Source organism: Aotus nancymaae, unplaced genomic scaffold (genome assembly GCF_030222135.1).
Source record: "Aotus nancymaae isolate 86718 unplaced genomic scaffold, 86718_ANA_hifiasm-v0.15.2.pri h1tg000131l, whole genome shotgun sequence".
Classification (NCBI taxonomy): domain Eukaryota; kingdom Metazoa; phylum Chordata; class Mammalia; order Primates; family Aotidae; genus Aotus; species Aotus nancymaae.
Window position 1 is genome coordinate 3,595,164 of NW_026988546.1, and position 25,067 is coordinate 3,620,230.

General features: G+C 40.6%; 2 protein-coding genes and 2 pseudogenes across 8 annotated transcripts in view; 1 reads left to right on the forward strand and 3 right to left on the reverse strand.

The window, feature by feature from the left end:
• Nucleotides 1–25,067, reverse strand: part of REV1 (REV1 DNA directed polymerase) — an 88,453-nt gene that overhangs the window by 58,926 nt on the left and 4,460 nt on the right. For 4 of the 7 annotated variants that reach the window (XM_012475833.3, XM_021671752.2, XM_012475832.3 and 1 more), the window contains exons 2-3: nucleotides 5,738–5,801; nucleotides 3,322–3,448 (exon numbers count right to left, since the gene is read on the reverse strand). In XM_012475833.3, the coding sequence (XP_012331256.1) occupies nucleotides 3,322–3,448; nucleotides 5,738–5,791 (181 nt within the window). In that variant the 5' untranslated portion in view covers nucleotides 5,792–5,801. Of the gene's footprint in view, nucleotides 1–3,321; nucleotides 3,449–5,737; nucleotides 6,095–25,067 lie in introns of those variants that run through there. The other 3 variants (XR_010340759.1, XM_064371474.1, XM_064371475.1) reach the window with 2 other exon arrangements.
• On the reverse strand, nucleotides 15,352–16,759 carry LOC105733426 (elongation factor 2-like; annotated as a pseudogene).
• Nucleotides 17,140–18,570, reverse strand: LOC135272739 (SOSS complex subunit C-like). Its single transcript, XM_064371335.1, has one exon. The coding sequence runs from the start codon at nucleotides 17,459–17,461 to the stop codon at nucleotides 17,147–17,149; it is 315 nt and encodes a 104-aa protein (XP_064227405.1). The 5' UTR covers nucleotides 17,462–18,570; the 3' UTR covers nucleotides 17,140–17,146.
• LOC105733427 (pre-mRNA-processing factor 19-like) lies at nucleotides 17,482–18,850 on the forward strand (annotated as a pseudogene).

Genomic DNA, 25,067 nt, shown 5'->3' on the forward strand with positions numbered 1-25,067 from the left:
AGTTTGAGATCAGCCTGGGAAACACAGCAAGAACTCATCTTTACAAAAAATTAAAAAATTAGCTGGGTATGGTGGTACATACTTGAGATCCTAGCTACGTGAAAGGCTGAGGAGAGAGGATGGCTTGAACCTGGGAGGTCGAAGCTGCAGTGAGCCGTGACAGTGCCACTGCACTGGGTGACAGAGGGAGACCCTATTTCAAAACAAACAAACCAAACAGACAAAAAGGAGAGAAGGCAAAGAAGTCCATCTTAACAAGCAAAAAACATTTTTGAAGCCAGATGGAGGGAACAATAGGTTGACAGGTGAACCATCAGTAGATAGGAGGGTCTTCTCTCCAAGTTCAAGTTCGATGTTAATTGGGTTGGAAAGGATGGGACGATAAAAGAGAGGCTCAGATGACAGACCTGGGAGCTTTAAAGGAATCGAGAAAACTTGGACTATTAAAGTCTGTGGGGAGCATTAAGAATTCACTGTAAAAGAAGGGACCACACCTTCTTTTACAGTGAAGGCTGCATCTCCCAGGGTTGCAAACTGCTCACTAGAATGAAGTCTCTTTCCTCCATATTCCTTTTCAGAGAACTTTCTTTTTTTTTGGTTTTTTTTTTTTTTTTTTTTTTTTGAGATGGAGTCTCACTCTTTCACCAAGCTGGAGTGCAGTGGCACAATCTCGGCTCACTGCAACCTCCACATCCTGGCTTCAAGCAATTCTCCTGTCTCACCCTCCCAAGTAGGTGGAACTACAGGCGCGTACCACCATATTCAGCTAATGGTTGTTATTTTTAGTAGAGACAGGTTTTCACCATATTTGCCAGGATGGTCTCAATCTCTTAACCCTGTGATCCGCCTGCCTTGGCCTCCCAAAGTGCTGGGATTACAGGCATAAGCCACCATGCCCGGCCTGAGAACTTTCACAACAGCAATGAACAAAACCGACAAAGTCTGTAACTTTAGTGCTTACATGCTAATGGAGAAGAAAGATAATACAATAAAAAAAAATAGAAAGGCATTCTACAAAATAGCTGGCCAGTATGCCTCAAAATTGTGAAATAAAGCTTGTTTTTTTTTTTAAATCAAAAACAAAACAACACCCCCTACTTGTCTTCTTATATCTAAAGTGTTCTTTACTTGCAAATTGTTAATGCTATTTTACATATAAAGCTGTAAGTATGACACTAAAACTGAATTTTTCTGAAAATAAGGTTATTTTATCGCACCAGTTTGGATGTCTCTGTGAAATTCAGCAAAATAGAACTTTATTTGTACAGTTATAATAAAATCTTAGTAAAAACAGCAAAAATATTATCATCCCTATCCTAAAGGACAGAAATAATAGATACAAACAGAAAATGTCTTATAGTCACACAAAAATTAATGATAAAAGCAGAATTAAAATTTCAGATTCTCAATCAAGAAAGTGATTACTGTAATATTCATTTTTCCTTCCTCCCACAAAGAATCTCTTTTTCTTCCTCTTACATGAATAAGGGTCCCCTCTTGAACTAGAGACTTCCATGACTGGCCAATGTAAGAACCAACGCCTATGTGTTTTCACCAACATTTTAAATTTTTCATAGTGCATCTCAGGAAAGTCCACAGAGCTTGAATTTGTCAGGACACCCAAGTAGAAAAGTTAACAAGTTTTCTGCATGTGAACTTCCCAATGTGGTACCAGCATTTATTTTGAGATGATGTCCTTACACCAAACTCATCATCAATGATGCCTGATAAAACACTTCATTACAAGCAACCCACCCTCCTCTTACTAAACCAGATAAATGTACCAGTTAATTAATACTTGACTCCAATTCAAGAAATATGTCCTGAATGACTGTGTCCAGTCACTGTAGAGGCACCAAGGATACAGTGATGAAAATGTAGCTCTTGTTCTTGTCCAGTAAACAGACAACTATGGAAAGGTCTAAAGAACTCTAACATACAAATTCATTCAGGGAGCCATAACTCCAGAAGAGCACAAGAAGTCACCTACATCAGTATGAAGACAGTCAAACTATCAAGACGAAGGGAGGTATGGAGACCTGAAAGATAGCAGGTACCAGCCAGCTGAGAACGGGACAGGGATGTAACAGACTGACACAAATATTTAGAGCCACTCACTTCAAAATATACAATGAAATGATAGTAAGGAGAAGAATCTTCAAGAAAATAAAGAGAAAAATTTAGGCAGAAAACCTGATAACAGACAAGCACTAACTGACCTTACAGTTGAGAGAAAGACAAAAGTGAAGGTGGCCATATGGAAGCTCGGAAAAGAAGCTGCTTTTGTGGCCAGTAAAACAAAGAAAGTCATGAAATAAAAGCACTGGCACCTTCAAAAGTGGACGTGTGAATAAATTCATCATTGAAACTGTGCAACAGGCAAATAAGAATTCCAGATTTCTTTCCTCCTTCACCAAGAATAAAGACAACCCTACCCCTTCCAGATACCGGACTCAATGACAATAGGCACAGCTGGTGGGGAAGAGGTAGGAATGAAAAAATGAATGGAGCCGGGCGCGGTGGCTCACGCCTGTAATCCCAACACTTTGGGAGGCTGAGGTGGGTGGATCACGAGGTCAAGAGATCGAGACCATCCTGGTCAACATGGTGAAACCCCATCTCTACTAAAAATACAAAAAATTAGCTGGGCATGGTGGTGCACGCCTGTAGTCCCAGCTACTCAGGAGGCTGAGGCAGGAGAACTGCCTGAACCCAGGAGGCAGAGATCGCGCCATTGCACTCCAGCCTGGGTAACGAGCGAAACTCCGTCTCAAAAAAAAAAAAAAGAAAAAAAAGAAAAAATGAATGGAGAGGCTAAGTGAAATTTTATTTCCTAAACTGTGAAAATTCGGGTCCTTTCCTTCCCTGCTTAGCAACCCAAATGCTGGCAGTTTACACTCTTCTCTAGGAAATATGACACTGACACACCCACACAGCACCCCACCCTAAAGGACCTATGGATAATTACATCTAGAGATTTACCAATGAAATGGACGACAGTGAAGCTCACAGTTTACAAGTCCTACTACCCATGTGCAGTAATTTCCCAATTAACTGTGTAAGCAAGAAGATTACCGTTTTTCATTTTAAACTTCATGTGACTTTTTGAAACTACATACTTTGATAAAAGTTAAAGACAATGGCAGGTTAAAGCAGCATAGAAAGGACAAAGAAGTATTTAAGTAGATGATTTGTTTTTTATCATCTTACAATGATTTATCTATGATAAATGAGTAAAAATTGAATTTTAAAACAAATCATTCTCAATCCTAATAAAAATACATGCCAAAATAGGTACCTAAAAAGTAAAAAGTACTCAACCTGTATATCCATTAACATAGATGGCAACTCCACTAAAAATTGTAGATGAACTCCCATCCTTCTGCATAGCAGCATCTGAGCGAAACTGTTCCTCCAATTTCTGGACCTTGGCAGCCATATACCCACCCTAGAATTAAAGAAAAGTTAAACCAATCACAAAAGTTACATTTTCTCTACCTCCTTTGTTTTTGAAAAAAGAAATTTATATTTTAAAAACTAAACAACATCTTATTCTGTGCTAGTGACCAGAACATAATGATGACCCCATAAACATAAACCATAAGACAAGGCAATAAATAAAGCAGGTAGGTTGGGCCAGACGCAGTGGCTCACACTTGTATTCCCAGCACTGTGGGAGGCCGAGACGTGTGGATCACCTGAGGTTAGGAGTTCGAGACCAGCCTGGCCAAACATGGTGAAAACCCATCTCTACTAAAAATACAAAAATTAGCCGGGCAGGTGCCTATAATCCCAGCTACTTGGGAGGCTGAGTAGGAACTGACTGAACTCGGGAGGTGGAGGTTGCAGTGAGCCAAGACTGCACCACTATACTCCAGCCTGGGTGACAAAGCAAGACTCCATCTCAAAAAAGAAAAAAAAAATTTTAACAAATAAATAAAAGTAGGTCAAGGAAGAATTTTCCATCAAGTTTTAATATTTTATTATATTATGATTATAAAAGTTACTTTTAAAGAAAAAAGCTAAGTCAATAATAGTAATACCACAAAATGTTGTTCCTATGTACATAATTGAGCAAGTTACACCAAAGTTTAAACCAATTACAAATTTGACAAGTGGTCTCAAAGCATATTGTATTTTATTTATTTATTTATTTAGAGATGGAGTCTTGCTCTTGTCCCCAAGGCTGGAGGGCAGTGGCGTGATCTCAGCTCACTGCAAAGTCCACCTCCCAGGTTCAAGTGATTCTCCTGCCTCAGCTTCCCAAGTAGCTGGGATTATAAGCACCCACTACCATGCCCAGCTAATTTTTGTAATTTTAGTAGAGACAGGGTTTTACCATGTTGGCCAGGCTGGTCTCAAATCCCTGACCTCAGGTGATCTGCCCACCTCAGCCTCCCAGAGTTCTGGGATTCAGGTGTGAGCCATGACGCCCGGCCTCAGAGCATATTTTAGACTGGCTTCCACTGTCTCCCATATACAGAGAGCTTAAGATGAATTACTTCAGACTGGGCGCAGTGGCTCACGCCTGCAATCCCAGCACTTTAGGAGGCAAAGGCAGGCAGATCACAAGGTCAACAGATTGACACCATCCTGGCCAACATGGCCAAACCCCGTCTCTACTAAAAATATAAAAATTGTAGTGGCACGCGCCAGTAATCCCAGCTACTCAGGAGGCTGAGGCAGGAGAATCGACTGAATCTGGAAGGCAGAGGCTACAGTGAGCTGAGATCGTGTCACTGCACTCTGGCCTAGTGACAGAGCAAAACTCCATCTCAAAAAAAAAAAAAAAAAGAATCACTTCAGGTAAAAATGAGGCAACTGGATAAACCAGTGCAATTCTCCCTGCACATAGGTAAGAAAACAATGAATGCCCCAGTGGCTAAATTCTGGATCTAATCAATCTATTTGATGGTAGTATTAACTTTCATTAGATAACATCCACCTCACAAAGAATATCAAAAAATAATTATTTTTGCTAAACATCTTGACAGATCTAGGGATTCAACTATACTTTTCCTAAACTTTGAAATAATTAGTTTGATTTGAAATATTAGGTCTCTAAATCAAAGCTGTAGGAGGCTAGAAGTACATGCTTTTTCCCAAAATGGAAATGACTGCATTATTTTTGCTAATTATTAAAAATATTACATGCTCACTGTGTAATTTATTTTCAGAAACTACAGGAAATATAGAGAATAAAATTAAAACTGGTATAATCCCATTCATTAAAACTTTGGGGTGTTGTTTCTAAAGCTTATTTCTGTATCTCATAGCATAGAGTTTTTACAAAAATATAATCATACAAAATATTTCTTTGTAACACACTGTTTTAGTCAAGGTTATCTTTCCAGGTTAAGATATATAAAGCTAAATAATGACTGTATAGTGTTCTACTACATACCGATGACTTATTTGACCAATCCTCTATTATTGGATATTTATGTGTTTTCCTGTTTTTCAGCATTATTAGCAATGCTGCAGTAAAATCATCAGACAATAGATTATTGTGCACTAGGCATATTTATTTCCTCAGAGTAAAAATCCTAAGAGTAAAGTTTAGAGGATAAGTTTATAAATATCATTAAGGCTTTCCATACATTGTGAAAACTCAAAGATCTGTTGTCTAAAGTAATTCACAATTTAGAAAACAACTTAAACCACATTATAAACTAAAAGAAGAATGAAAATTATCTAGACAGTTCGATATAATTATTTTTACTCTTTTAAAACACACCCATTTTTCCCAGCCATCATTTTCAGCTCGCTTCCTCCATCCACCTCGCCTCATGGTGGAGCTTCTGTATTGGGGAGGAAAAAGAATATGTCAATTTAAAAACATAATGTATTCCTAATTGACATTTTATTTCAATATCAAGAAAATGAGAAATTAAAATATATTCGAATGTCCAATTGACAAAAGTCAAGAATACAATACTTAGTGAACTTTTTCTAAAGTTCTCCATTCTCCAGCTTTACAAGTGAAATTTGTGTATAAACATTCTCCTACAGGTATTTTCAAATTGTAACTGTTAAATTTAAAACTCAATAGAAAAAAACTTTATGCATTCCTGAGCATCAGTCCTAATACTCACTTACATAAAACATCACCAAATCCAACTAACTTCTTAGTTTGCTTGTTATCATTAGTGTAAGATAATCAAACAAAACATTTCCCTTCATGAGTTGTCCTATAATGTGCCTCTTAAACTCTGTCTTTCCTATTATATACTGGACACTTAAGAGTTCAGTCATAGTGTGATCCACATATTCTGCAGAAGTCTTATAAGATGTCAATTAAAAATGATTCCAGAAAAGATTATCATTGATAATAAACTATAATAGTAAATCTGTCACACTCCTTAAGGCAACGCTTACTTTACTATAAAACCACCAGATGACCAAATGATGGCTCAAATTAAGTGGCAGTTGGCTTAGCGGCTAGCAAAATACAAAATACAATTCATAAATCAAAAGAGGCTAAACGAAGCCCCTTGTAAAATCAAAGTCTTCTAACACAAATGGCTACATTTAGGGATATGACTACATTTATCCTTACCAAAATTAATATAACTTCTATTTAGATAATTTTCTTCTTTTTTCTTTTTGTCAGATATATAGGGAAAATCTTCTTCTAGTAACTGTACACATTTATACCACATGGTTACCATATGAAGCCTTATATATTATCCAAGTCAAATCAGCTCTGATATGATCTATGATAAATTTTTACTTAACAATATCTTAAACCATGACACTTTACCCCACACACATTAACAGATATTTTCTTTTCTTTTTTGAGACAGAGTTTCGCTCTGTCGCCAGCGTGATCTCAACTCACAGCAACCTCTGCCTCCCAAGTTCCAGTGATTCCCGAGTAGTTGGGATTACAGGCGCCCACCACCATGCTTGGCTAATTTTTGTATTTTTAGTAGAGACGGGGTTTTGCCGTGTTGGCCAGGCTGGTTTTGAACTCCTAACCTCATGTGACCACCCGCCTCCGCCTCCCAAAGTGCTGGGATTACCCAGCATGGCCAGCAGATACCTTCCTATGAATATTTTTGTTCTTAGTATACTGCAGGATTTAATTTTTCTTTGCTGACATTTATAGTAATTATAAATTTTTATTGTCTACCCTTAAAAGATATGCAGAAATATTGTCAAAAAGTTAAGTCCTGATAGAAAGACAAGATAAATGCAACTGTTTTAGGCGCATGTGCAAAGTGCTCTGAGAAAAGGTGGCAAAATGATTAACCCTGAGGAGAAGTTTTTTTTTTTTTAAGTTTCATAAAGGTAGAAGCATGAATACCCCAATGTGCTCATTATCAAAACCCAGAACTGCCATATGTTCTGTAAGTATTTCTTCTCTTTTCAGGAGGCTAACTTTGTCCAGTTCCAACAGGCTTTAGCCCTTAAAGGAAATCTAGGAAATATGTTAACACACAGCTCTGGACTACATATAAACTGAATCCACACACCTGCTCTAACAAGTAAAGAGTTTAGGAGTTCTGGCCATTACACACTTAAAAACACATATGATAATTAAATGCAACTATTAAACTGTTAAAGGTAAATAAAAGAGTAAAGTATATTTTATACCAAATAGTGGCCCAATCATTTAAGAGCTCCAATTGTTTAACGTCTATTGTATACCTACTGCATGAGGCCAGTAAGAAAATTCCTTAATGATGGTTTAATGAGGATAGAAGCATGAAACACAGTAGTAATAAAAAAATTTTAAAAATCCCAGGTATTAAAGATTCTTCCTGTCAACTCCAAAATAAGAAAACTATTCCAGACAAATGTTTAAAACTTGAAAAGGAAAAGGAAAGAATGAAGGACTGAAAATTTGTTTCGTCATTTCCAGTAACTTGATTCATGAACAACAAACTCCTATTGATCCAGAAATCAAATAGTCAAAAATTACTGGCCAACATTCCAAAGAGGAGAAAAGTCTTCAGAGATCTGCCACCTCACCTCTCCTCCCCAAACCGGACAATTTTTCCCTCAGAACATTTGGCAATCCTAGAAGAGTGGCTGAAAGACTGGGCAAAGTTCCTGACAAACAGTGCTAGGAAAGAAAAAGTAGAGTCCAAGGGTCTTCAAAGGATATAAACTGCCACAATTGGTATTAGAACCCTACAAGTAACAAGAAATTGGAAGTAGACCAAACTTTGGAGAAACTGTATTCTGCCTTATATTATTTCAGTCTCTGAAAACAGATTAAGGTGATCGTGGGCTGAGCGAGGTAGCTCACACCTGTAATCCCAGCACTGGGAGGCCAAGGCAGGTGGATCACCTGAGGTCAGGAGTTCGAGACCAGTCTGGCCAACATGGTGAAACTCCATTTCTACTAAAAATACAAAAAACTAGCCAGTGTGGTGGCTGTTTCTGCTAATCAGCAAGGATCTTCGGAAAAAAAAGACTCTGCCAATGCCTCTGTAATCATATCCAGGGAAAAGTTCTCCACTTTAGATAACTGATTTGCTTCTTTAAATAGAACTTTCCCTAGAACAGAGGAGGGCATTTAATCAGGATACCACTACTTGACAGAAATAGCCTTCAGAAATAACACTCTCTCTCTATTTTTATCCTGTTTCAAGCAACCGCCTGAATTACAATGTGTCCTCTTGACTAAACCTACTCACTAAGAAGTCACTGCCCTGTATTGACAAACCATCCAATTATCAAGCCAGACTTATAAACAAAAATTGCCTTCTAGTTTTCAGAGGAACTCTTGCAGACCAGGCTCCCAATCTAATTCCACAGAACTTGAGGACCTTGAGGAAAGTGGTAACAGTTTCTGAAACTGTGATTTACAACCTAAAATAACCTGCCAATTTCTCCTTATCCAGAAACATTAACAGAGCAGCCAATTACTGTGTTTCAAATATTTAGTTTAAAAATGGATGAAGGGTAAAAACATGACTGCAAAGGTAGCCTTACCCTTAACATTTAGGGCACACCTTCAATATACATTAGCTACTGTTACAGTAATCTACTCTGCCAGTTCACAGAGTGAAAATCAAATGAGACTACTTATGTGGAAACCCTTTGAAAACTATAACATAGGTAACATAGTTATTTTACATTAGTTATCCATGGTCTACAACATAATGAAAACAGTAGATTAATAGATTCGGTGATAAAAGATATGGGCTCAAATCCCAGTTCTACAGCTGCCTAGCAATGTAATTTGAAGTGAGTCCAACAGCACTTAGCCTAACATTTCTTCACCTATAAAACAAGAAAGTTTTACTGTAGAATCTTTGTGGGGCCATGACTGGATGAAGGGTGGATGTGGCACAGAGAAGAGAGTTGGGGGTAAAAATAGCAAGCAAGCAAGGTTCCATTCTCTAAACCCACCTTCAATTTTAGCAGCCATGCTTTTTTTTCCCCCATAAGTTTTAGATTTAGGGTCTGAACAAGATTGTTCTTGAAGAATAAGCACAACAACTTGAAAAAGACTGATAACAGAGAGTAATGAACTAAAAACTAAGTACAAAATTTCTTGGCTCTTTTCTGTTTCCATGCGATTCTACAAGAGTCGCATGTGGAAATCTCCCAACCCTTGAAAGGTTCACAAGCTAAATCTCACCTATAAGCTAAAACTCAAGTAATCAAATTATAAAGACCAACTAAATTACAGGCTTTCAATACAGCCATGCCCAGTCCCCAGTGCTAACATGCAATAACCACTAGCCAGGTAGTTAAGTTTAAGGCAAATGGGAGAGCAGCTGTGTAGATGAGGAGCCCAGGGATCCTGAATACCTACACAAAAGACTTCCTGACTCCATTCTCTCAACAGGGATGTTCAATCTCTATGAAGGGTCTCATTAAGGACATGCTTATTTAAAAATATAACAAGATTATTTATGCATGCATTTTTCCTAACATTTATCTTTTGCTGGAGCACACTACTATCAGTTCCTCCTAAACATCATTATGCTTTCTTTAGTTATTGGTGAATTTTAGTATCTACCCAAGAGAATGACATTTATCACCAGGAACACTCATTTTCATGTAAAAATGATATTTCATCTATTTACAAAAGAATTACTAACATTACAAGGTTCTAAACAGTTCAACACACACTAGCAAAACTCCCACTACACATCCACAGAATGTTCAAATACATATGCATCAGTGTTAATCTGATGGTTACATATCTGTAACTCTAAAGTCTGTTGATTATTAACTAATAATGAAAGTGATTTAGAGTGGCTCTTAATCAGTCTTATTACTACAGTCATATATAAATGTATAGGTTTATTCTATCTTCATGTAATAGCTATTTAAGAAATATTTGCTGAATGTAGTAAGAATGACATGCAAAGAATATTCAATGAATGAATGGGCACATTATAGTAGAATAACATAATTCATGAATGTGACACAAGTACAAAGAAAGCAGCCTGTGGCCACCCCATCTCTAGGCAAGGTTAAAACAAAGTTTGCCTTTAGCATCCTGCCTTATCTCTACTCAACACCTCTTTGTTTTCAGTGCCTCTTTATCTTACTTAGCTGTCAATCCTTGGCTAAGGCATTTATTGACAAATAAGGAACTGGTTAATTACTGGCTTAAGGTATGAACTTCTTCATCCAAAAAAAAAAAGAACTTCTTCATGACCATTCAATGAGGAAAGGATAATCTTTTCAACAAATGGTAATAGGAAAATTGGATATCACATGCCAAAGAAGTTGGACCTTTACCTCTTGCCATATTAAAAACTCAAAATATATTAAAGACATAAATATAAGAGCTAACACTATCAAACTCTTAGGAGAAATCATAAATAAAAGCTTCATGACACTGGATTTTGCAATGACTTCTTGGAGAAAATCTGAGTAACAAAAGAAAAAACAGACAAACTGGACATCAAAATTTAAAACTTCTGCCAATCACAGGGCAAAAGAGGGTGAAAAGGCAATTCACAGAATGGGAGAAAATATCTGCAAATCATGTATCTGATAAGGGGTTCATAGCAATATAAAGAACTCTTATCAAAAACAGTAACAATAAACACACAACCCAAGTAAGAGATAAACAAAGGCTCTGAACAGACACTTCTCTAAAGATAGACAAATCGCCAATAAGTACACACACAAAAAAAGTTCAGTGTCATTAATCACTATGGAAATGCAAATAGAAACCACAATGAGATACTACCTCGCACCTATCGCAATAGCTACTATTAAAAAAAAAATGTTGAGAAGAACGGGAAGAAACTGGGCCCCCTGCGCACTGTTAGTGGGAATATAAAATGGCGCAGCTGATATAGAAAACAGTACAGCAGTTACTCAAAAAATCAGAAATTATCATGTCAATTCCACTTGTGAGTATATACCCAAAGAAACTGAAAGCTGGGACACAAAGAGATATTTATTTGTACACTATCATACTAATAAGCATTATTCACAATACCCAAAAGATGGAAGCAACCCAAGGTCCATCCACAGATGAATGGGTAAACAAAATGTGGCATATGCATACAACAAAATACTATTCAGTCTTAAAAGGAAGGCAATTCCAAAGCATGCTACAACTTGCGCAAACCTTGAAGGCATTATGATAATTGAAATAAGGCATTCACAAAATGACAAATACTGTTATGATTCTACCTAAATACATTTACTGTATTTAAAGTAGTTAAATTCAGAGACAGAAAGCAAAATAGTGGTTGCCAGTGGAGCTACTGTTTAACAGGCAGAGTCTCAGGCAAGGTGAAAGAATTCTGGAGATGAATGGTGATGATGGTTGCACAACAACGTGAATGCACTTAATGCTACTGAACTGTACACTTAAAAACAATTAAAATGGTAAACTTTTATATGTATCTTACCAAAATTAAGGAAAAAACGTTTTTGTTTAAAAAAAAAAAAAGTACTTCTGAAGCTGGAAACACTCGTAACCCCTGGGATCACAGAGACTGGCAAGCTGCAATAACAGGGAGTAACAGGATCTTCAGGTCGGGTGCAAAGCTGGGAGAGGCTACTTTAAGAAATCTGGACAGCAGTATCTGGGTGTTTTGGGGTTTTTTTTTTTTTAAACTTTGAATTGGCGGCAGTGGGAGGCCATTACAAGAATCAGGTATTGCCCTTATGAGTGACTAAGTACATACAGTGCTAGCACACGTGCCCTAAAAAAGTTTGGTAACAGCTTACTCCAATGTGCTCTTATTCTGTCCTTTAATGGCAAAAGTCTTAACACAAGACAAATAGCTTTTTATGTAACATTTAGATAACAGCTGTTTGTGGATTTTGTTTTGATTCAACCCTAAAGACCGTAATTGTCTAAGGCTACAGTTCTCAAACAGACTGCTGAAGTTGTAAGGGCACTACAGACATGCATATCCCACAAACTACAGTCAGGTTTTGATCTTGAAAGGACTCCCCACACTGTAGATAACACAAAACAAAAGGCCAGGAGCAGTGGCTCACACCTGCAAACCCAGCACTTTGGGAGGCTGAGGTGGGCAGACCATTTGAGGTCAGGAGTTTGAGACAAACCTGACCAACGTGGTGAAACCTTGCCTCTAAAAATACAAAACAAATCAGTCAGGCGTGGTGGCAAGCACCTGTAGACCCAGCGACTCAGGAGGCTGAGGCAGAAGAACTGCTTGAACCCAGGAGACAGAGGTTGCAGCAAGCCAAGATCGTGCCACTGCACTCTAGTCTGGGCAACAGAGCAAGACTCTGCCTCAACAACAACAAAACAATTCATACACCTAGGTGAAGGGCACAATTTCCCAGAAGTACAAGTACCAGCTCTAGTCAGTCTGTATTTGCTTTTAGTGACTGATTCTAAACCAAGGCAACAGTTCACATTCTAAGAATAGAGCTGTGTATCTTTCATGTATTTAAGATATCTTTTAAAAATATACAAGTCCAAGATATTTAGATCAGGCTTTATTCCTAACCTAATAGAACCCATTTTTGCCACTTTATGTGTGGTTTTTACACCTTCAGCATACTAAAACATTTTCCTGTTACTGTTTCCTGCTACAATAAAACAATTCCTGTACCAGACGAGATACAATCTTGATAAACACAGAATTTAAAGAACTTCAATGTATAAAAGTGGCATACAGCACTCTCCATAGAAAAGAAATATAGCCTTTGGTACGTAAGCCTTTTCTTGAAGTCAGTATGATCTTTCCATCTTTTCTTGGGACAGTCTCTATTAATCCCTTATCACTGACTTGTGATGAGGGAATAACAGAGCAATTCTCCTGCCTCAGCCACCCGAGTAGCTGGGTTTACAGGTGCTTGCCACCATGCACGGCTGATTTTTTTTGTATTTTTAGAGACGGGGTTTCACCACGTTGGTCAAGCTGGTCTCAAACACACTGTTTTGTAATACTAAGTACAGTATACAATCCTGCTAAGTGTTCCTTTTCAAAAACAGATTTTCTTGTGCTATTTATAAAAGCAATTCGTGTTTATTGCAGAAAACTGGAAAATACAGACAACAGAAAAGGGGAGGAAAAAACTACCCACATTCCACCACCTAAAAAATTCACCTATTAACTGACACTTTATATTTCTTTCCTTTTAGTGTTCCTTTAATGTTTAACAGTCAAATTTAATTTCTTTACATTTAAACATATTATGAGTAATAGCTTTCATTTCCGAAGTGTCTTTAGTTTTCCAAGGCCCCTTTACACCTACCATTTACCTTTACAAGTCATCTATAGAGTAGGTCAGCCAAGTACTATTTATTTTGCACACAGTTGCCTTCTAGGGTAGAGAAGTTTTAAAGTTCTGTAAGGCTGCACTGCTGGTTTGTGGTATATAATCATACTTATCTTCTACAAACTTATGTTCCCAAATCATCAATGGAAAAATAATAGTATCAATATGAACTGCTAAAAAGAAAGAACAATCCTACTGAACTGCAGTAACCTAACACAATTCAACAAAACAGATGCTTCTTCACTAGGGCATCTAGTACCTATCTAGATCACAAAAAAGCCATATATGTAACAAAATGAAGGAAGAAAATAGGTCCCACAAATAACCTCCATCTAGACCCTAACTAGTCTGTATTAATGAGAAGTAGAGATTGGGCACAGTGGCTGATGCCTGTAATCCCAGCACTTTGGGAGGCTGAGGCAGGCAGATCACTTGAGGTCAGGAGTTTGAGACCAGACTGGCCAACATGGTAAAACCCTGTCTCTACTAAAAATACAAAAATCAACCGGGCATGGTGGCAAGCACCAGTAATCCCAGTTACTAGGGAGGCTGAGGCACAAGAATTGCTTGAATCCGGTAGGCAGACGTCCCAATGAGCCAAGATTGTGCCACTGCATTCCAGTCTGGGCAACAGAGACTCTGTTTCAGAAAAGAAATAAAAGTAGAGACCAAAGCCAGCATGAACTTTATTGCTGATTCTCTGAACTGATAAGCAAGTCATATTTTACTTCCTCCATAAGTGGAAAGAGTTGGACCTGGCAAATTCTAGTCTTTTGCAATTTTTTAAATGTATATAATTCTACACTTGAACCCGGGAGGCGGAGGTTGCAGTGAGCCAAGATCGCGCCACTGCACTCCAGCCCGGACAACAGAGCAAGACTCCAACTTAAAAACATAAATAAAATGTATATGATTCTATATATCTATCCAGTTTTAAAAATCTTTCAACAAAAGCATACATATTATACAACTTTATGTAACTTTTTCTATGCTTTCCAAAAAACAACAAGCTGTGCCTATCCACTGATGTGGCTGTGTAGTACAGATCCTAACCCAAACAGAGGTCTGCCCTTTGCCCTTGGTTCCTGGGAGGCAATCTTTTTTCCCCACTTCACATGATCCAAGATGAGACTGGAAAGTAATCTCTAAGCCTTTACTTTTTTTTTTTTTTTTCACCACCATATCAAATTTATTATTCCAATGGCACTAGTACAAGCTGGAGGTGCTCATGGTGACGGTGCACAGGACTTCCCGCCTGCTAGAAATCATCTGTTCCTTTCCCCTTTCTGGGGCAAAAGCCACAACAGGCCAATTGCCCAAATAAACCTCTTAATGCGTTTGTTAAATTTGTTTGGACATCTGAGTTTCCCTCTGAAGAAATGGAAAGTGTCGGGTATCTCATCCCACCTCCCCCTCCCCCACAGGCCCAGTAAGTTCCTGCAAAGAGGGTGTGTCTGCTGCCTCTGGACTCTGGAAATAAATAAAGAAACGGCATCAAGTGTTGAGGTTGAGCGATGGCGCGCAGTGGGCCCCAGAAACCTCGCAGGGGAGCGTCGCTGTGTCGGGACAGTCTCCAGCTGTCGTCTGAGAATGTGAGGACATGGTGCTGTAGGTGCCGTGAGTCCCCGGGGCGGAAGACGCTGCAGGAGGTGCCGCCTACAATTTGTCCAGGAAGTTGTCCTGGGCCGGGATGCCTTCCTTCAGGCCCTTGTGCTTTCGGGTCTCTGCCACCACCTGGCTGGGGAGGCTGGTGTTGTCGAAGGGGTCTCCGGGCAGGATCTGCCAGCGGTCGAACACACACTGGGGGAAGGCCTGACCGCCCTTGTTAGACCTCAGGTCCGCAGTGAAGCCGAAGGACTCATTGACGGGCAGGTATGCCTTGACGACAAACATGGGGGTACCGGCCACCTGAGACTCCTCGAACACGTGGCCTCGCTTCCTGTTCAACACCCCATAGATGCCACCAACCACCTGCTCTGGGCACTGGATCTCCACCAAGTAGATGGGCTCCATAAGGCGTGGCTCGGCGGTCAGCACACTGGCGTAGAGGCAGCGCCGCGCCGTGGGGATGATCTGACCACCCCCGCGATGGATGGCGTCGGCGTGCAGGGTCACGTCGTGGGCGTCGAAGCGTATGCCCCGCATGGTCTCCTCACACAGTGCACCCTCCTTGGTGGCCCACTGGAAGACGGCCACCACACTGTCCTTGATCTCGTTCAGGTACTGCACACCCTTGGTGATGTTGGTGAGGATGTTGGGATCGGTGCCGTCGGGCCCAAAGCACCAGATCTTGCGGGCCTCAGCCACATCCTACTCGTACTTCTCGGTCAGTAGCGCGCTCACTGCTTGAGCTCCTGGCTGGCAGACACCTCGCCTTTGTCAAGGACAGGCCCCATGATCCTGTCCTTGGCCAGGCCATCAGGGAAGGGTCACGCCTTCATGTACAGCCAGTTGTGCTTGTTGGGGGACCTTGGAGAGGCAGAGTACATTGGACTATTCACTGACCGTCTCACGGTACAAGACGACAGGGTCAGATTTCTTGATGGGGATGCAGGCATGGTCTTCTTCCAGGTCCTTGAGACAGATCTCCAGGTGCAGCTCGCCGGCACCCGCAATGATGTGCTCTCCCGACTCCTCAATGATGCATTGCACCATGGGGTCGGACTTGGCCAGCCTCTTCAGACCCTCCACCAGCTTGGGCAGGTAGGCTGGGTTCTTGGCCTCCACTGCCACCCTGACAGGGCTGACGCTGAACTTCATCACGCATGTTGTGGGCATGCTCGAAGGTGGTGATGGTGCCCGTCTTCACCAGGAACTGGTCCACACCCACCAGGCCCACAATGTTCCCACAAGGCACATCCCTGATGGGCTCCACGTAGTGGCCCATCATCAGGATTGTTCTCTGGATTGGCTTCAGATAGAGGGCCTCCTTCCTCCCGGGGGTGTAGTTCAGCTCCATGATCCTGACCTTCAGGCCAGTGGAGACCAGCCCCGAGAAGACCCGTCCAAAGGCGTAGAACTGACCTTTGTCGGAGGTTGGCACCATTTTGGAAATATACATCATAAGGGGCCCTTTTTTTTTTTTTTTTAAAGTACTATAAATGATTCTTGAAAATCTACTGTGGACATGATATATTCAGTGAAACTTGCTAGGGGTTGGGGACTGATTTTGTGACCATCCAATTCAGAATCTGATTGAGAGTTAAACAGCATTACAAAAAAAGTTACAGTCACGGTACATAATCGATTTCTTGGACAAAACAGCTTCCACAGCTCTCATCATCCTGGTTATCCTTTTTTTCTATTTTCACTTCCACATTCCTTTCTTTTAAACAAACAAAAAATATCAGAGTTCACCAAAATTCTGAAAGTCACAGTTCATTTAGCACTGAATGAGAGTAGCTTTGGCATTTGATATTACAAAGTCACTTTTCCATCACAAATATCTTCTTCATTCTGGGTCAAGGCGAGGTAAAACAGGAATAATAAGGTTCCCAAATGCAGAGTCTTGACTTATGAAGTATCCAGAAGAATGTGCATGAGCATGCTGCAAAGCTGCTTTCTGTTGCGCTGCAATATGCTGCTGCTCAGCGTGATCCCGGAAGTCCTTATTAAGGGATGGTCTCGAGAGTGCAATGCTAGCTCCAGGATGATTTGTTGAAGACTGGTTCTGCCTAAGTAGTTTTCTTTTCTCTTTGTCCAGTTCTGCCAAGATTGCAACTCTATTTTTGTTTTGAAAACCTTGTCCTGAAGAATTTGCTGCCATTTTCCTATTTTGTTTCAATTATGTCCAGTGGCAGTTGGTCAGCACTGCACAATCATCTGGGATGCTAGGACGCCGGGACCACCTCGACTTCCAATAGCTGCTCTTAAAGGGGGCACGACCACTTAGGCAAAAGGAGCTCAACTCGCAGCACTACAACCTTCTCGCCCCCGCTGCTTCCGCCTCCTGACTGACGTGCACCCCAGGGAGCGGAAACCCCGCTGGTCTCATTGTGCCCCAGGCTGTGCCAAGTTCCCAAACAAGTGTTGTGGGTGCAGGTGAGCCAATGGATTTGGGTGAGCTGGTGGGAATGACCCCAGAGATTTATTCAGAAGCTTAAAGACAAGGCCACTGTGCTAACTACAGAGCGCAAGAAGAGGGGGGAGACTGTGCCTGAGAAGCTGGTGAAGCCAGAAGAGCTCAGCAAATACCAGCAGGTGGCGTCCCACGTGGGGTTGCACAGTGCCACATTCCTGGGATCCTGGCCCTGGACCTCTGCCCATCCGACACCAACAAGATCCTCACGGGTGGGGCAGATAAAAATGTGGTTGTGTTTGACAAAAGTTCTGAACAAATCCTGGCTACCCTCAAAAGCCATACCAAGAAGGTCACCAGCGTGGTGTTTCACCCTTCCCAGGACCTGGTGTTTTCTGCTTCCCCTGATGCCACTATTAGGATTTGTTCGGTCCCCAATGTGTCTTGTGTACAGGTGGTTCAGGCCCACGAGAGTGCTATGACTGGCCTCAGCCTTCACACCACTGGTGACTATCTCCTGAGCTCCTCCGATGATCAGTACTGGGCTTTCTCTGACATCCAGACAGGGCCTTCACACCACTGGTGACTATCTCCTGAGCTCCTCCGATGATCAGTACTGGGCTTTCTCTGACATCCAGACAGGGCATGTGCTTACCAAGGTGAAAGATGAGACCTCCGGCTGCTCTCTCACCTGTGCACAGTTCCACCCTGACAGACTCATCTTTGGAACGGGAACCATGGACTCTCAGATCAAGATCTGGGACTTGAAGGAACGTACCAATGTGGCCAACTTCCCTGGTCACTCGGGCCCCATCACCAGCATCACCTTCTCTAAGAATGGTTACTACCTGGTGACAGCGGCTGATGACTCCTCTGTTAAGTTCTGGGATCTGTGAAAGCTTAAGAACTTTAAGGCCTTGCAGCTGGATAGCGACTTCGAGACTGATCTTTGACCAGAGTGGTACCTACCTGGTCCTTGGGGGCACGGATGTCCAGATCTACATCTGCAAACAATGGACGGAGATTCTTCACTTTACAAAGCATAGCAGCCTGACCACAGGGGTGGCCTTAGGACATCATGCCAAGTTTATTGCTTCAACAGGCATGGACAGAAGCCTCAAGTTCTACAGCCTGTAGGTCCCGGCCCTTCTGATGGAAGCTGGGCCTCATCCCAGTAGAGGGGCAGAATTAGGGTTTGGGGGTAATCTATGGGGGGAGGGGGCTCTGTGGGGTGGGACATTCACATCAGTTCACTCTGGTCTGAACCACAGTGGCATGGACCACCGTCATCTATGCACCTCCAGGCCCCATGGGAATGGACGTGGAAGGAAGAACTGTCACCCTCTAAAGACCTAGGGTCGGTGCCTTGGGCCTCTCCCTTCCTGTAGTTCAATGGCTGTGGTGGTGGCTGTTCCACACCCATTTTGTTGCAGTTCCTGTGAGACAGGAGAGGCTGAGCCAAGGGAACTGTGAAGGGAAGGGTTTGTGCAGGGTTTTTTAAGCAGTGATCTAGTTTCATTAAAAAAAGAAAATAAACATTAAAAAAAAACATAAAAAACTCTTTTTTTTTAATTGAAATGAATGAATTTAATCGGCTCCTAGGCGAGGTTCTGCGGTCCGACAGGACGGGCGGAAGAAGTCGCGCTTGACTCCTCTCGGGTATGGGGTTTTATAGGGAGTGGAGGCGTTCTGATTGGTTGTGGGGAAGCAGGACGTGGGCCTTAACATCCACCCTGTTAAATGCTTTTGTTTATCTGGGGGATTTGAGCCACTCCAGATAGTCTAACACTGTGATTTATGGTGAGAGCTTTGAGCTACACATTATCAACCTCCGGAAGGGCTGAAAACTAAAGGTCAACCATGCCAACACTCAATCATATCTAAGTGACCAAGCCCCAGTACAAATGCTGCTCACCAAGGCTTGGGTGAGCTTCCCTAACTGGCAATCTCCATGAGTACTGTCACATATCAGTGCCAGAAGTTGGCATCGTCCACAACTCCGCTGGCAAAGGATAACTGGAAGTTACACACGTGGAACTCTTCTGTGTGCCCCATGTACACAGGGACTGATTTTATTGTGTATATTTTCACTGTAATAAATCCAACCATAAGTAAAAGCCCTTTCAGTTCTGTGAACCCTTCTAGCCAATTATTGAACCTAAGAATGGTGTGGATCCTCAAACTTGCAGTTAGTCTCGTAAGTGAGGGTGGTCTTTGGACTCCCAACTCCACAATGGTAAAATAGCACTGTGCTCCAGTATTCATTCTTCTTTCTTATTTTTAGTAATGGAACACCTCTCCCAATCTTCTTAGCAGGAGGCAGAGTGGGCAACCAGAGACCACATTTCCCAGGCTCCTCTAAAAATCAGGGGTGGCCATGTGACTAGGTTCTGACCAATGGGTATGAGCAGAGGATGTGTACGAAATATGAGCCACATTCCTAAAGAAAGCTGTTTACTTCTTTTTCTGGAAAGCAGTTGTGAGGTAACCCAGCTTGAACCATGAGAATAGTGACAATGCCCTATGGAATGGTTAAGCAAACAGAAGAAATACGGAACTCTCAATGACCTAAAACACTGAAGTGCTCATCCACTATGGACTGCCTGTCTACCTTTGGACTATCATAGGAGAAACATAAACTTCAATATTGTTTGTGCCATTGTATTCTGAAGTCTCCGTTACAGCAGCTTAGCCTGTACCCTAATGTGTAAGTACATTTGAGCATTTTAATGATTTTGATTCAATATCTACAGAGACAGAGAGACAAACAATTAAGATGTACTATAAAAAAATATTTGGATATATTAAACCTGAATATAACAAACATTTGTAATGTCCCAGTTTGAGGCTGATCTGACTAAAAGGAAAGTGTCTATCCCAAACAATTCAATATAGCAGTTTTCTCTCTTATTCTTTTTGTTATTCAGAACTACCAAAAAAAGATGCTTGATTTAACAAAAATCATCTTTAATACAAACTGAAGGGGGCTTTCTTCAAGAATGACTATTGCTTTTGTTCCCTTAAATTACAGATTTCCATAAAAAGGGAACAAAGTAGAGACACTGTTTTAATAAAGTACCAAGGAGGACAGGCATGGTGGCTCATGCCTGTAATCCCAAGACTTTGGGAGGCTGAGGCAGGTGATCACCTAAGGTCAGAAGTTCGAGATAAGCCTAGCCAACAGGGCAAAACCTCATCTTTATAAAAATACAAAAATTAGGCAAGCGTGGTGGTGCACATCTGTAGTCCCAGAAGGCCGAGGCAGGAGGATCACTTGAACCCAGGAGACAGGTTGTAGTTAGCCGAGATCGTACCACTGCACTCCAGCCTGGGCGACACCGAGTCTCAGTCTCAAAAAGATAAAAAATAAAAATTTTCTTAAAAAGTACCAAGAACAACTGCCTTCTGTAGTTTTCAGAGTGCAGCCAAATCACCCACCTCCCAAACACCTTCCCCTCAATTTTCCTGCTTTTCTGTATTGCAAACCATGAGGCCCAATTGCATTTACTAAGCATCTCCACTAGGATGTTCTATACATCTCAGTCAGCATGTTCTTAAGTAGGGATCAAGCTACAAAGGAAAACAAAAGAATAATCTGGAGATGAAATGATAAAAATTAAAGAGTCTAGAGGAAGGAGTAAGAAGCAACTGATCTTCACTAAGCAGAAGTGGTATAATCTCACAGGAAAGCCAAACGACTATCTGTAGAAAAGCTCAATGTTGCAATAAATCAGGGATTCCAAAGGCCACAGTAGAAGAGCTAGTAATAGGAACAGAACTTAGCTGGAGAATAAAGAAGATATTAACAAAGAAGAGGGAACTGTATCTAAAGCAGTGATTCTCATGCCTCAGCATGCATCAGAATCACTAGCAGAGCCTATTAAAACACACGACTGCTGTGGGCCCCAACTCCAAAGTTTCTGATTCAGTCAGTGAGTCTAAGGGTAGGGCTGGGACTCTGCATTTCTAAATGTTGATGCTGCTGGACTGTGGCACACACTTTGAGAACCACTGGTTTTGCCTGTACCTAAAAATGTATGTATAGTGGTGAGAACAGAAAAAAGGACAGTTCAGTGGTAATAAAAAAGGTTATATATGGTAGAGTGAATGATGCTATAATGTGTCCTAAGTAGAATGAATTTCACATCAGGAGTAATGCAATTCACCAGCTGAAGGTTTTAATTAGATTACAAGTGACAAAATTTGCTGTCCTTCTCACTACTTCCCCTTACCCCAAATTCCAGGTCTGAGCTAATGGTTTTTCTCCATATTTACTTAGCATTTACTATAATCTATCAGTTTGCAAGGTGAATAAAAGGAGTATAAACCAAAATCCAAGGTTATCAGAGAAGAAAGATTTGTATACAACTATGAGATCTGTAATCCCAGCATTTTGGGAGGCCAAGGTGGGAGGATCTCTTGCATGAGACCAGCCTGAGAAACACAGCAAGACCTCATCGCCACAAAAATTTTTAAAAAATTAAAAAGAGCCAGGCATGGTGGCACACACCTGTGGTCAGTAGGCTGAGGTGGGAGGATCACTTGAGCCCGGAGGGTCGAGGCTGCAGTGAACCACTGCACTCAGCCTGGGTGACAGAGCAAGACCAAAACAGTAAAAATAATAAATGCAGAGAAAACAGCAATAAATCTCATGTTCAAGAAGACACCCAAGAAAGCATCACTGAGAGGTAGATCTGAACTAAGAACCATCAGCAGGATTTTATGGGATAGAAGGGCGGTGGTAAGGGGTAACAGGAAAGCAAAGATTTCAGGAAGAAGGAAAATTCATAATCAAAAACATAAAAAGGCCAGGTGCAGTGGTTCACACCTGTATCTCAGCACTTTGGGAGGCTAAGGCAGGAGGACTGCTTGAGCCCAGGAGTTGGAGACCAGCCTGGGTAACAAAGTGAGACTCCTGTCTCCACAAAAAAAAAATTAAAAAATTAGCCAGTCATGTTGGTGCACGCCTGTGGTCACAGCTACTTATAGAAGCTGAGATGGGAGGACTGCTTAAGCCTGGGAGGTTAAGGCTGCAGTGAGCCGTCATCATGTCACTGCACTCAGGCCTCAACTATAGAGTGAGACCCTGCCTCATAAGAAATGAAAAGAAAAATACAAAAAGATGTTTAGGGGCCGGGCACGGTGGCTCACGCCTGTAATCCCAGCACTTTGGGAGGCCGAGGCAGGTGGATCACGAGGTCAAGAGATCGAGACCATCCTGGTCAACATGGTGAAACCCCGTCTCCACTAAAAATACAAAAAAATTAGCTGGGCACGGTGGCGCGTGCCTGTAATCCCAGCTACTCAGGAGGCTGAGGCAGCAGAATTGCCTGAACCCAGGAGGCAGAGGTTGCGGTGAGCCAAGATCGCGCCATTGCACTCCAGCCTGGGTAACAAGAGCGAAACTACATCTCAAAAAAAAAAAAAAGATGTTTAGGACAACATTCTAGAACTTACTAGTATGTAGGACACATGGCCAGATGTAGAGACAGACAAACTAACATAGGTGGAGAAATGTAAGAGAAGACCTTAAATATTGAATACATCATACTAAAAAGTTTAAACCTTACTTTTTAAGTTTTAAGAAAATGTAAATTTGTGTATGTAAATGGATGGGAGAGTTTCTGGCTCCTGAGCCTAGCCTACACCATAATCTAAATCTTAGCAGAAGTCCACACCTTCTGCATTCCACCCATACAAGTCATTAGATCTCTGAACTCACAAGGTTAACTGGCATAAATAATGATGCATAACTAAAAACAAATCCCTCAGAGCAACTGCAATTCAAAAATACAGTCACACTCTTCTGGACCTGCTATCACTTCTAGCTTTCACAAATCCCTTTTCTCACAAATCCTTCTATTAAATGTAACTGCAAGCAAACATAAAGGGAGCAGAAGTTGTCATTGCTTCTGGATTCTTCCTTTGCTTCACACCAAGAATATCATATATTTAAAATTACATTTAAAAAAACAAAAACAAAACACAACAACATGCTACATTCTTCAATACACCAGAAGTCTTATTCTATGTAACAATCTGAAGTGACAATCTGAACTAAGATTAGGCATAAACAATTTGCAAAAGAGTATTAGCCTCCAACATAGTAAACCTGAACAGTGTAAGTAACTTCGACTCAAGTGCTAAAATTCAAAACAGCAATTAAGTTACTAAAACATTTTACAACCCTAACACAAACAGATGATCAATGCCTCCACCCCACACATGAAAATCTCCCAATTTTTTCTTCCAAATAACTAATGAATTACCTACATCTAAAAGAACAAACTGGATACCAAAATTCAAACTTTTACAGCCAATTATTAAGCTTTTAAAATATCAACAAGTATGTAGTTTATAACCCAAGCGACAATTATGTAATTAAAACATTTAACTTAAGTGAATGACCCAAGTTTTAAATTCTATTGTATCAATAAACTACTGTATTTCAGGCTTAATACCTGAGTGATGAAATAATCTATACCACAAACCCCCATGACATGAGTTTATCTACATAACAAACCTTCACATGTACCCCAGAACCTAAAAGTTTAAAAAAAAAAAAAAAACTGCTCCATAATCAGCAGGAACACATCACCAGTAACTTGCATTAAATATTTACTTGCTATCTGCAATTTAGTCTTAAGCAAACTTAGACATTTATGTTTTCTTAAATCTGATGTATCTATTATATGCAAAACCTTTTCAAACTATTTACAAAGCTGAAGCACCAAGACACATGATGCTGACTTATTTTTAATGACTTTTAAATACGAGTAAATGAGAAAAATATTAATTACGTTGCAAGTTATCATCCTATTAAAACATTTCACACTTATAATACACGCATTTAAGTATAGTAGTAGTAGTAAAATCTAAAATAAAATTTTAAAAAATTAGCCATAAATAATGATGAAGCTGCCAGTAGCTAAGAACAGACACGCACAACTAATGTGATAAAATGTAACAGCACGCTTCCAAACAAAAACCTTGTCGTTTTTAATGTGCTTCATAGCAGACTGGTTATGACCTTGGGAACTAGCCTGAAATCTTGGCTCTTTTCTTGTGTGACCAGCCAAGTAACAATACCTCTCTAAATCTGTTTCTTTATAATGGTGCCAACCTTATACAGTAGTTGTAGATATTAAATGAGACATTGCACTTAGCAAAGAGCCTAGCACACAGTAAATATTTAATAACTCACAATTATTAAATTTTGGAAGAAACAATACACAAAGAAGCAGTCCTCTGACTTTTAAAAAAAATTAGGTCTAAAGTTTAGGATCCTATTGCTTGTTAAAGTTCAAACTGAGAAATAAAGTAACAGTCCTACAAAGAAGCATTTTACTAAGGA

Coding starts and splice junctions, on each gene's coding strand:
- LOC135272739 (XM_064371335.1), bottom strand. CDS start 17,461: ATGGCAGCAAATTCTTCAGGACAAGGTTTTCAAAACAAAAATAGAGTT.